Source organism: Podarcis filfolensis (assembly GCF_964270895.1).
Source record: "Podarcis filfolensis genome assembly, chromosome: 5".
NCBI lineage: Eukaryota > Metazoa > Chordata > Lepidosauria > Squamata > Lacertidae > Podarcis > Podarcis filfolensis.
The window spans coordinates 66,014,508-66,027,288 of NC_139608.1; the positions used below are offsets into that span (position 1 = coordinate 66,014,508).

The window sequence follows — 12,781 nt, forward strand, 5'->3', positions numbered from 1 at the left end:
GAACTGGGTCCATAATGACTGTCCTACTCAAAGCATCAGAAAGGTGTCTTCTGGGAAGACGAGTTGGTAGAGTCCACGCCCGATGAATGCTTCCCAAAGGCCACCCCAACAGAGAATTTTTCAAGGCTAACCTTCTGGGAGAAAAGGGGGACAGAAAATCTTTTCTCTCTGGTAAGACCCCAGAATAAGCAGAACCCTGGATCGCACCCTCCATGTACAGAGGGTTCTGAGTTGTCAATGGGTTCTCATCAGACAAAAGCGTAACGTTACTTGCAGATTTGGGGAAGTTATTGTTCAATGTTCCATTGATATTAGATTGCTTGTGGGCCTCAATAGCACGAGAGGCAAAGCTGCTTATAGCCCTCTGACGGTCCCCTTCTTCGAAGACTGACTTTTTTCCCCTGCTTTGTTGAAATTGATAGAGAAGAAAAAGACTTGAAAGAAAGAAAATAATCACAGGTAAGGAAGCATGCATGGACATTGATTTGAATGAGAAAATATAATCTGAATGCTATGAACAAAAAACAGTGACGTCTAAAGCTTTCTAAGGATATCTAAGAATCTAGAGCTACATTTAATTAATCTATATGTAATTAAGCTACAAACACAAGACATTTATTTATTTACTAAGGGAAATGGTTCACTTCTCTTACCAAGGGAAGGCAAATAAGGTAAACTTTGATCTTCTTAATTTAAACAAATGCCTTTCAAAAGCTAATGCTTTGTATAAATCTGAATTTTCTCCTGAAAGCTCAAAAGCCATGACAAAGAGGCATTGTGTATGAGATCTGTTTCAAGGAGTGCACATGGTGTCTAGGTTCTTGCTTATAGTAAGTGGGGATCAAAGAAATAAAATGACAGGACAGTGGATTGTGAGGGAAGTTCCCAGTCTAGTGATTTCTTTTGGCTTCAGAGACCTGAAGTACACATGGACTCAGCCACAGAAAGGGCTTTACCATTCATCTGAATGGAGGAGACAGCTTCATGTTGAGAGCTGCCCCTTGAGTCGATATGCATAGGGTCACCTATATGAATAAGAACTCGGTTGTACATTATTGTAAACATAAGGGTCTGGACTGGGATGTTTGTGTTGCAAATGGGCTAGAACAGTCACCAAAACAGCTGTTAATCCCTGTTCTATCTGAAACATCATGGATTTATGGTAACATGCTGTGTATATGCTCCATATTCCTAGTGGGATCAGGAGTCTATTGCTGTGTTGATATGGTGAGTAGTTGTAAGATTACGGGGTTAGTGTGGGATGAGTCACTTCTCAGCGGCATCCCCATGGCAGTTGTGCCATGTGGTCTGCTTGCAAGAGCAAATGGAAATTGTATTTAAATGAGTCAACCCACTAAGCGATACTCCTGTGCAAGCTCTGCTCACTTCACTAACAAGGCGCTTTCAGGAGCAGTGGATGGCAGGCTATGCTCTATGCTCCCTATAACTCAAATCTATTTTGGCTTAGCCTAACTGCAGACATGGTGAAATGAAAAGGCTACGCTTTGGTGATTTGATGATTGCAAAGCTTAAGCTGCTCAATAGCGATCAGTCCCATTGGCGTTAATGAGCCTTCCAGTAAATGCACGTTTTCAGGTTGCAGCCTCTAAATTTTAGAGGTGCCAACAAGTTGAAGGGGATAGAATCTACTCACCAGAAATGTCTTCACACACAGTACAATGACAGTGCTTTCAGTTCCTTAGCCCTACTTCCCTTTGGAACGTAGTACATTGAATGATTTAGAAATAAATGTCTTCCAGGTACTACATTACTAGGAAATAATTGCAATTCTCAGTAACAAAAATCAACTACTTTCCCCATCTGCTACAATATTACCTGCAATGGTTTGAGTTTACTTACTGATGCCTATGTGTCCAAAGACAGAGGAAAAGGAAGAAATGAGACATGAAATGAAATGAAATGTTAGTTCATGTATATAGTTGTGTATATTATGAGTAAATCCAAAGCCAACAATGAGAAAACAAGAGAAAACAAGTAGAATGAGTGATACGGGGAAAATCAGAAAAGCAATTAGAAGCAGATGTCCTCTTCAGAGCACCTATCATTTAAATTTGGAGAGATCACAGAAGCACTGGCACTTCAATTTCATGTTGAAGAACTTATTGAAGTGATACAAGTTATTGTTTTGCACAAAAACAATTTCACCGATGAGGTTTAAATACAACACAGTTAAGCAAAGCAAGGCGTTCTTAATCCACAAAGTCTCTCAGTAACTTCTCTGGGCACAGCAGGTTTTCTGAAGTAAGTCCCATTTCTAAAAACAACCTCATCCCACTGCCATCTTCATAATTGGCTCCCAGTGCTGCATAGAGTGCTGGGCTGCATTTTGGACTCTTTGGATTTTGAGCTCTATTCGATCTATATCTGGACATTAGAACTTCTGTACATGCATACCATGTTCCTCACCCCCTGTGACAACCTTGTCCTCCCTCTTGAAACTCTCCCTCCCTCATTACTGGGAGTTTGCACTCAATAATTTTTAAGGACTAAACAGGCTGAAATGTTATGAAATGTCATAAGTAATGACATTTTCTGGGCAAGTGACAGTATAGTGATGATAACCTTTCGTACAATTTCCACTTTAATGCAGAAGTTAATAAAACACATACACACACTCTCTTGAAAAACAACAACATATTAATTTATTCACATGTGCTATTCATAAATGTACAGACCCTAAACCTGGTGACCGCACACTTTCCTTAAATTTTTTGTTGAGCACTATCCAGAACTTCTGCATGAGGTGCGGGGGTGATCAGGAAGTTCTGATGTATATAGCTACAATCACAACCCATTAGAAGGAGTGAGCTTCCTATGCTGTGGTACAGGTGGATGACATCACATCCCTTACAGGCCCATGGACTCATCCGGCCACATACTAAATAATGGAAGATTACCTCCTGCATTACCCGTGCACTAATTCCTGGGCAAGCCATACGTTCCAAGTTTTGTATGTCAAGAATGCAATTTTCTGGTTGAAATACCAGCCTGCTTGAATATCACTTCCATCATTTACAGCTGACTCCATGGTGGATTGACTCTACGCCATAAAACCCTGGTGTCAGAACCAGCTTCATAGTGTGAGTAGTGTGTCAGTGAAAGCAGCAGTACAGAATCCTGGTGGTGTGAAATATTTTGCTTCCTCCAGATTTAACTTGTTTTGTCTCCACTCTGATGACATCACTGGCTCTGCTCCCTCAGATCCTGAGCTCCCTTCCCCTTGACCTGGCTCTGACCACACACCCCTCTTTCTATCCTAGGCTGGCAACTTCCCTGGGTCTTGACAACCAACCCTTGACTCTTGCTGATACCTGAAAAAAAGTCAGATTAACTGGCACGTCACTCGGGATACAGTGAGCAGTGAGAAATGCTAGGACCCACAAAGCTCATAGGCTATCAATCTCCCCCATTCCAATTGTCCGAGGATGTGGTAACTACTAGAAATTGGTGCAACAACCCCTTCTTGGCACAGGATCTGCCTGGGCAATCTTCCCACCATAGCTTGGCTTTGCCCACATGCTCTAAGCAGGAATAATCTGCATAGAAGGGGTAGCCCAGACCCAATAAGCTGCGGATCATGAAAAAAAGGTATAGTAGCAAAAAATGATATTGCCAAGGCATGGCTTGCTGCCCAGGTATACCCACACATGGTGGCTTCTACAGCCAATGCTCTATTGATGGTAGTGAATGCTGGATCACACCCAGCATTTAAAAGTTGTAAACTATTTCTGAAATGATACGCTGTTGTTAAACATGTTGTTAAAGTGATTTTTTAAAAAAAATGCTTTGGAGAAAATTATATGATGCTATTTGAGATACATTTTCCCTGGATGCAACTGGCATCAGTAACCCTGAGAAAACTTATCCTTCCCATAATTGCCTTGTATTTAAACAAACGAGCAAACGAAAACACTCTTCCTATGTAAAAAAAAAGGGGGGGCATCATAAAGATATTTACATGGACTAGATTATAAGACTTACCAGAATAACAAGGGCAAAAACGTGCAAGGCAAAAATGTGCAAGGGCAAAAGTGTGCATTGTTTGATATAATAGCATCTCTTACCACAGTTGACAGTATAATCAGAGTAACCTTGGGCCTCAAATGCGTTCCAGAAACGATCAATGCTGAATTGACCAACATTGCTATGACCAAGCCATTTTACAACCTCAACTTCAGGGACTGAATGTGGCCCTCCATGGATCTCTATGCACCCTCAGGACCTTCTCCAGGTCACATTTATTTCTTGTTTAAATATTTATAAACCACATTTTCATATATAATATCATGTCTTTCATTGATCCTATTCTGTGATGTGTTACCAAATTGCGATAACATCTCTTGTTTGCTTGGGTGGAGAAAACTGTGGGTGGGGAACACAGAAACCTGTCTTTTACATGGCTAGCCTGTTGCCTATTGTACAAAAGCAGTGCCTTTTCTTTCATTTGGGGGAACTTGAGGGTACACAGTACTGGCATCACGTTGTTGTTGTTGTTGTTGTTGTTGTTGTTGTTGTTGTTGTTAAAAAGTGTGGCATTTACAGTAACAACGTCATGGTGAGTACTGGCACCTATTTTTCTAGAAACAAAAAGCATTGTACAAAGGGTTACATCTGTTGCTTTGGCCATTTTTGCCTTTGGCTCTGCCCACCACTGATATTTGGCTGTCTGGAAGGTTGAACGTGTCAGAATGTGGCCCCCAGGCTGAAAACATTTCCCCATCATAGATCATAACCTTGATGTTTAAGCCACCATGAGTGGCTTATTAATTCTTCCCTGTTCTTGAATTTACGCAGCAATGTCAACTGTAATCTATGAAGCATCAGAATTATACTTTGAATTGCTAGTATTTTAAACCGCAAACATCACGAGGACTTACATGGTGCTGTCGCCGAGTTCTTCATAGAGATTATGGGCTGGAGTGCTTGCTGGTTTGCCAGCTGGTAAGGCCATCTGGATTCGAGCTGTCTTTGCACATTCTGCTTGTCTCCTTTGGTGAGTCACATGGAAAGGAAATGGAGAGTGTCACACATGGTCTCCCACCAAGAACACATCAGCCGCGACAGCCCCCAAAGGGATATTTGTTGCAGTTTTTCACCTCGTGATTGGTGACAATACTAAGAAGAGAATTTGAATGCACTACATGGCCGAATAAAATCTGGCTCCTGACTTGATTTTATTTGCTTCTGACATACTGTGTGCAACTCAAGTTATGATAAAATATCCTTTAGTGAGAGTTCTGAAAGAGTTTTAAATATCACCTCTCACTCTTGGAAATGGATACCTGAGATACCTAAACATGTAAGCGAATTATGTTTTCAATGGAGCTTATTTCCAAGTAAATTTAAGAAAAGATGCTGCATTTGTGTTACAGAGCAGATAAAACCAGATTATCTCAGTGTGTTACTGCTGACCTAACAATCCATGTATTGATTAGTCTGTGTTAGGAAAATACACTGAGATTTATTCTTAAGGCGATTATACTATTCATTCCTCTGTCATTCCTAGCCATGTTCAAGATTCAGCAGTTTTTAAGAAAGCGTACTTCCTTTACACACACAAACACACCATGCAGTACAACACGACATCTATCATCTATCTATCTATCTATCTATCTATCTATCTATCTTGATAACTCTTATCTCACACTATACAGGCTATATAATTATCCTGTCTCTTTTAAAATCTAGGCATACTCTGATATATGCCATTTTCATAGTTTAACTTTATTGTTTTCCGTAGGAATACTTCAGCCAATATTAAAAGTGGTATATGGAGAGCTGTATTTCAATATGATCTCTGCTTTCAACATGCAATAGCCAAGGGGTGGAAAATCTGGGGGCAGAATGTATCCCTCAAGTTCTTTCCATCTGGCCCTTGGGATTTTTCCTCGGCCACCCTCCCTCTCCTCAGGCCACAATCCCCAGTGATATTTATTTATCCTATGTAATGCATTTGAAACAAGGCCAAAAATAAATACTTACTCTTTAAATCTGTTTTGTTATGCAGAGTAATAAAACAGAGAACAAAAGTTGTGAGTTTCACTTAGTAAAAATAATTCACATTGTGAAATCTAATAAATTTCATAAGGCATTAAATTTAACTGTACAAATCACATTAGGGCTAAAACATTAATGGGTTAGTCAGTTAACAGTGCAATCATATAAAGGTCTGCTCAGAAGTAGACCCTGTTGAGTTCAATGAGATTTACTCCCAAGTAAATGTGTATAGTACTACAGTCTTAAGGAATCAATTAATAAGCTAAACAGGCATCACTGATCAGGCAATGCAAATTAAATTAAGCATTTTACTATACCCAGGAAAACCACACATGACAAAACACCATCTTAAGAGAACAACCACCATTCTCCTATAGGAGTTAAAGTATCTTCTGAGACAGCAGCTGGTGTGTCATATAAATGCCCCCTCTTTAAAATAAAACAGCAAGCTTTTTTCCTGTAAAACAATCACATGTAAATTGGCCACTGTTTGTGCTTAAGGAAGAAAGAGCTTAACCCCAACTGTAGATTTAGATGACACACTAAGTAAAACCTTGGCTTTACTGCCATGACACACTCAGCTAAGGATTGTGGAAGAGCAAAGTGGCTGCAAGCTCCTCTCTGGGAGCCTCTATGTTCATGTAGTCCTACGAAGCCATAGTTCCATTTATTGTGGTGTGCAAGGAAATAGTTTACTGGTGCACTGGGCTTAGGGCTAAGAAGGCATGCAAAGGTCTTCAAGTGGCCCTATGGAATTTCCAGCAGGGAATGGGTCATGCTTTGCAGTTGTCAATTTATTACTTAAGGGTTTTTTTAAAAAAAATCATGCATGAAGAATTTCACTGGCTAAAGACAGTCTACAAAAGCCAATGTTTTGTTTAAGTCGTTAATAATAAATTTCCTGAAAGCAGCCCAGATGGAGATTGCAGTCTTATGGAGAAGTGATCACTTGTTAACTATGAAAAAGTGGCATGATAGGTTTGGAAGACAGCGCCTGTAACAAACTAGCACAACATTGCAGAGTAGTTAGAGTCAACATTATCAGTGATACATTTTATAGCTGGCCTATCTTAATTTCTGTCATTAATTCCTCACAAGAAGAACCTAAAGCACATTCACTTTTTGTTTTGTAGAGCTATGTTATTCTGAACTTTATATTGATATTCTGAATTTTCTTCATTTAGCTATCATGTCACTGATCATCTCTAAGGTTTAAAATGGCTGTGGTTAACTTCACAAATCTGTTGCTGTAATCAATCCTATATGTTTGGCATTTATAGATATATTATTTCCAGTGTGTAATGGGGACGTGTGGGTCACTTATGTATTTTGTCTCTCTCAATGTGGTACTTGGAATGTTTTGATTGTTTGGTGTGGGTTTTTTTAAAACAAAAAACCCCAGTGATTAAAACAGCAATTCCAACTAGAGTTGCTGCTTTCATATGTTAGGAGACCAAAAAATAAGTCTTACAATTCCTTTCTGAATTCAAATTATAGATATAATATAAAGGAAATTAAAAATTATAGAAAGGCTGTTCTCCTTTTTGAGGTCCATTTAAAATGTGCCATTCTACTTTCATTAATTCATAATTTGTGGTTCACCACTGATTTCTTCTTCAGTACAGGATACTGAAATTTCAGAGGTGCCACCTAACAGAAATGAGCAGCAATAATGTTTTGGGTTATTTGCAAACTATACAAGGAGACACTGAGCAGTGCTACAACACTGTTAATTCACCCTGGAAAACAAGTAGTGTAAAATTCATTTAACTTTACTGTGCTTTTTTACAATCTGCAAAAATTAATTCATTGAATATTAAGCTGATCAGTGGGCTGGAAAGTATTGAAAAATGTAGCTATGACACACACACAATTTTAATATAAAGCAATTCTTAATGTTTCCATTTTATGTGCACCAATGATGACAGTTATGTTCATTTGGCTTTAATTCTTGCATTAACTTGAATAGTTATTTTGCTAGCTTTGATATTTGGTGATTAAAGCATAGCAAAACCTTAGGAGAAGAGGAAAATATACATATTTCCTTATTATTTTAGTACAGATCACAGGTGACAGGTACATAGCTGTCAACCTTTTCCTTTTCTTGTGAGGAATTCTATTTGAAATAAGGGAATTTCCCTTTAAAAAAGGGAAACGTTGACAGCTATGGACAAGTACACAGGAGTGCTATTGAATATGGTTTAAAAAACCATCAAGGTATTCTTATTCTTATCCTTATTAATCTTACTAAATTTTTTCATGAAAGAGGCATGAAGCAACTGACAAACTTTGTAATACAACAAAATAGTTCAAAATACAAACATTAAAGTCAAGTATAAAAGCCAAAATAAATCAAAAATTTAAGAATGCATCCACACATGCAAAAGGCAGGTTGAACACATCCTACTCCATTAAAAGAGGTCTGGAGGGCGGCAATACGAAAATGGGCCTTTTCCACGGTGGCTCCTTGGTTGTGGAATGCTTTTTCCAGGGAAGCATGTCTGGATCCCTAATATCCCGCCCCCCAGGCCTTTGGCTAATTAAATGATCTATGGCCTTTTAAATGTGCTGATGGTGGGGGAGAGTTATTGCTTTTGGTTGTTACAATGGTATGTATCCTTGTGTTTTTATATTGTAAACCTTCCTATGATCCTCTGTTGAAGGGTGGTATATAGATTTAATAAATAATAGTAACCACAATACTAACAACAACAAACACCTAAAACCCTCCAAATTAAGGGTAAAAGGAAACATTTTTTGTCTGGTGTCTAAAATTATTGTTATTATTATTTATTGAATTTATATACCGCCCTATACCTGGAGGTCTCAGGGCAGTTCACAGAACAAAATCAAAATATAAAACCACAAAATATATAATCAAAATGAAAACAACAACCCAATAACCTCTCCCCCCAAAACCCCACATTTTAAAAGGGCATAGGAGCATTCTACAAGCAGGGAACCACCACTGAAATGGCTCATTTTCACCTTCTGCACTTCCCTCGGAGCAATCACACAGAGAAGTTTAGAACTCACAGGATGGAAGTAATCTGAAAGATGGATGGGGTGCAGAAAAATCTATGTTGCAGCCCCTGGAAAAAAACTGGATTGCTGCACTAATGATCCCTTGAAGCATACCAGAAAGTGAGAGGCCTTTTTCAGAACACGATGAAAGGGTGATCAGGTTGTGTGAGGAGAAAAGGAGAAGGTTTGGTACCTACAGGCAGCTGATGTATGCTGAATAGAAACCCATAGCTCATTTGGCTGAATTGTTAGTTCTTCTTAAGTCTTGGGAACAAACCTGAAACCTTATTTGCGATGTGTATCTTCTACCTTTTAGTCCTGGGCCTTGCCCCCAAATGGTGAGCCTCTGTTTCCAAGGAGATAGAGCCTTGAGTTTTTCTGTAAATGCTCTTGGTGAGGAAGAGACACAGTGGAACCTGGAGCCTAAATAGGAAGGGCTCCTGAAATGTGCATGCTGGAAATGTGACCAAAAGTATGAAACCTGCCACCAAGCACAGCCCAGTCCTTCATCTTTGATGTATACAGAGTGCTGGCATACTTACTGTTTGTAGCTGACCATAACTATTAAAATAGCAGGCATGCAGCAAAGGATGATGATGACAGCCAGAGCCAGCAAGGCCCCTTCTGTGTAGCCTACGGCTTGGGCCTGCTTCTTGACATTGGCCACCACATCTGGAGTGCGGATCTCCAAAATACGTCCGCCTTGCCCAAGGTACGGCTGGAATTCTTTATTGATATCCAGGAGTTTGCCATCCAGAAATCTTGAATATTAAAATAAAAAAAAGAAAAGAAAATAGCAGGTAAAACAGGCAAGATCAAACTGCCATGTCTCTTCTTCAAACTTGATGCCTCCTCCAGATGTTTTGTAGTCAGAGTTTTAGTCCAAAACATCTCAAGGGAACCATGCTTGAGAAGGCTATTCTATTCCTATTTAGGGCTGCACTGGACATTATTTAATATTTACTCCAATATTAGCATATTAGACACAGATAAATGATTATTGTGAAGAAAACAGAAAAGTATTTGGGGGGGGGGGGGGAATATGAACATTCTGATTTCCCCCCAGTGCCCTTTTGTTTCCTGATAATGATTTTTGTGCATGGGGATGAGAGTTTCCTCTTCCTTCTTTGCCTTCTCTGAACCACATGCGATCTCACTGCCATGGTGGGATGCCTTGCTTGGCTCACTGCTTGGGCTGTAGTGACCCACTGGATTGCTCTTTAGAGGGGTGACATTTGCAATGACATTGCATCAGACATAGCATCATGATATCACAACAAACCTACATTGTCATTGTTAATTGGGCTGAACTGCATTGGGGGCAAAGGGGGAGGAGGAAAATGGAGCCAAGACACAATGACCCCCGAAAAGAACCAAAGGGGATTGAACAACACCGATGCAATGCAAACATGATCATAATAGCGAGTGCCCAAAAGACCATATAAAAACAAGAATGCATTGCAAGGTATAGATGCTGTTCTGCAAATGGGCAGAACATCAGGAGACTCAGTGTTCCCAATATTCTTTCTGAACTATACCATGGGTCCATTGAAGTTAATGGACATAACTAACTTAGGTTCATTTATTTCAGTGGGTGTACTCTGTGTAGGACATAGCTGAATACAACCCCATTAGACTAGCTGCACATTCAAGTGTAATGCAAGAAGAAAGCCTCTCACCACACACTAGATGATGCTCGTGTATGCTAGATGTCATTTGTACTGATGAAGAACATGAAGGAATTTTGCTTGGCTGGCAGTATACTTTTGGGAGATGTAACACTGCCTCTCCTAAAAATTCTGTAAGCAATTTCTCTACAAACCTCTATTTTAAGGTTTTTATAGCTCAACTGTGCGTATTCCACTCCAGATGAAATCTGGCATACTGTACAAAATGAGACAGGGGACCTTTTTTATTTTTTAATGTCACATATTTTCACGAAGACAGTTTGCTTGAGAAATTTTCTCTGTCTCTTGTGTTTGTAGAAGATAATGCAGGCACCTAATATTTGGTACCTAACAGTGACCTTTTCCTGGTACTAGTAATGGAATTGCAATGTAGCACACAACTGGAGTTACTTTGGCAAATAACTTCATATGCATCTTCAGGACACTCTCAAGTCAGCACTCAGTTCAAAACTGCAATTATATAATTGATCACAAGACTTTGCACACTTAACTGGAAGAAAATGTCACTGAAATCAATGGAACTTCCTTCCAAGTATGTGGAGTTGCAGCCAAGAATACCAGATAAAATTATGCAGGCTCCATTCTGTGTGAGCACTTCAATTAATGAGAAGTGAAACAATCACCTAATATCCAGTGACTATAGACTGTTGATATACTGAAATGGGGAACCATAGCCAACTTTATGAACTAATGTTCAGATCAGAAGACACAGTGTATACCTGTCAGCCTGAGGAGTCTCATCCCTAAACCCAGCTTGGGAAGAAGAAGAATCATGAATATGTTCTCTGGATTATGGAACTGCTTTAAGCACATATATGTTTGTAAAAAAAATGCAAATATATTGACTATGGCTATTTAAAACTTGCTGCCTAACTGCTACAACAGACCAGCTCAAGCCTCCTGATGTGACTAGACAGCATTCTTGCTTTTTTCAGAAATGTTGCCATAAGCATTGGGGGTATTTTTGGTCTTGCTGGACAGCTGTCCTGCCCCAAGTATATTATGAAACTGAGCCCCCTCACTCCTCTCTTGGTAGGAACAGGACATCTGCATTGTCACATCTAAGTTTCTCTTTACTGTCATACAGCCACATTTTGTCCACAGTGGGCAAACTATTGTTTGCATAGTCAATATTTTTTTTAAATTGTGATCTCCAGTTCTGGTCTGCAGACAAAAGCAGGTTGCATACACTATGCTTTGCTGAGAACCAGGAAATATGGGAGGATATAAAAGCCCATGAAGGGAGGAGAGAGATACAACACAGGGCTTGTGTCCTTTATTTACCTCTCTCCATTCTCTCTCCCCCAAAACACATTCTTTCTGCTGTTCTCCATTCCCTGAAGGACATTCCTTGAATCAGGTCATGAGGCATGGAAAGAAGAAAAAACAGGTGTCTGAAGAACCCAGTTTACTCTTCCAAAGGACAATGAAAGCCATCTCTAAGATCCCCCTGCAGGATCTGCTGGGTAAGAAAGGTCACAGAATCCCCTTCAAAGCTTCTTACAGCAGGATTAGGTGATGGAAAGTACCAGTTGGAGTAGCTTTGGAGATTAGGATAAGAATCTGAGCTTATCTGAACCAAACCTCTGGAGGTTCCCAGCCACAAGCTAAAACATGTTAATGCTTCAGATTGAAACTCTCACTTCATTTCCCCCCTTTACTTTGCTAAGCTGACACTCATTCACCTCTACCCCAAAGCCAAGGTAGTATTCCCTAGGATTTTGCTGATTTAAATTTTATAAAGCTTTTGAAGAGAGGGGGGAAAGGCTGACTGTGCAAGCATAAGAAAATTGTTTAATTAGGTTGCTTCTAAGCCAGTGTTAATCGGTAGCTGTTCAAAACAAGAAACCACACACTTTCTTCACTTTTTTTTCATGTTAACCTTCTTTAGTACAAAGTCTGTATATTAAATGAAGGAAAAATGATACAAGATGATTCCTCAGACCTGTCTTGGGGGAGGAGGGTAGAGGGTTGGAGAGAACAACCAATTAACACAAGATGCTAAATCTCTAAAAAATACACAAAGCTGAGGCTGCTGTTAGTGCTGATGG

General features: G+C 39.6%; 1 protein-coding gene across 27 annotated transcripts in view; it reads right to left on the reverse strand.

Annotated features, from left to right (window-relative positions):
• Positions 1-12,781, reverse strand: part of PCDH15 (protocadherin related 15) — a 633,377-nt gene that overhangs the window by 23,687 nt on the left and 596,909 nt on the right. For all 27 annotated transcript variants that reach the window (XM_083614042.1, XM_083614038.1, XM_083614050.1 and 24 more), the window contains 2 exons: positions 9,585-9,803; positions 4,899-5,009 (listed from right to left, as the gene is read on the reverse strand). In XM_083614042.1, the coding sequence (XP_083470168.1) occupies positions 4,899-5,009; positions 9,585-9,803 (330 nt within the window). The remainder of the gene's footprint in view (positions 1-4,898; positions 5,010-9,584; positions 9,804-12,781) is intronic.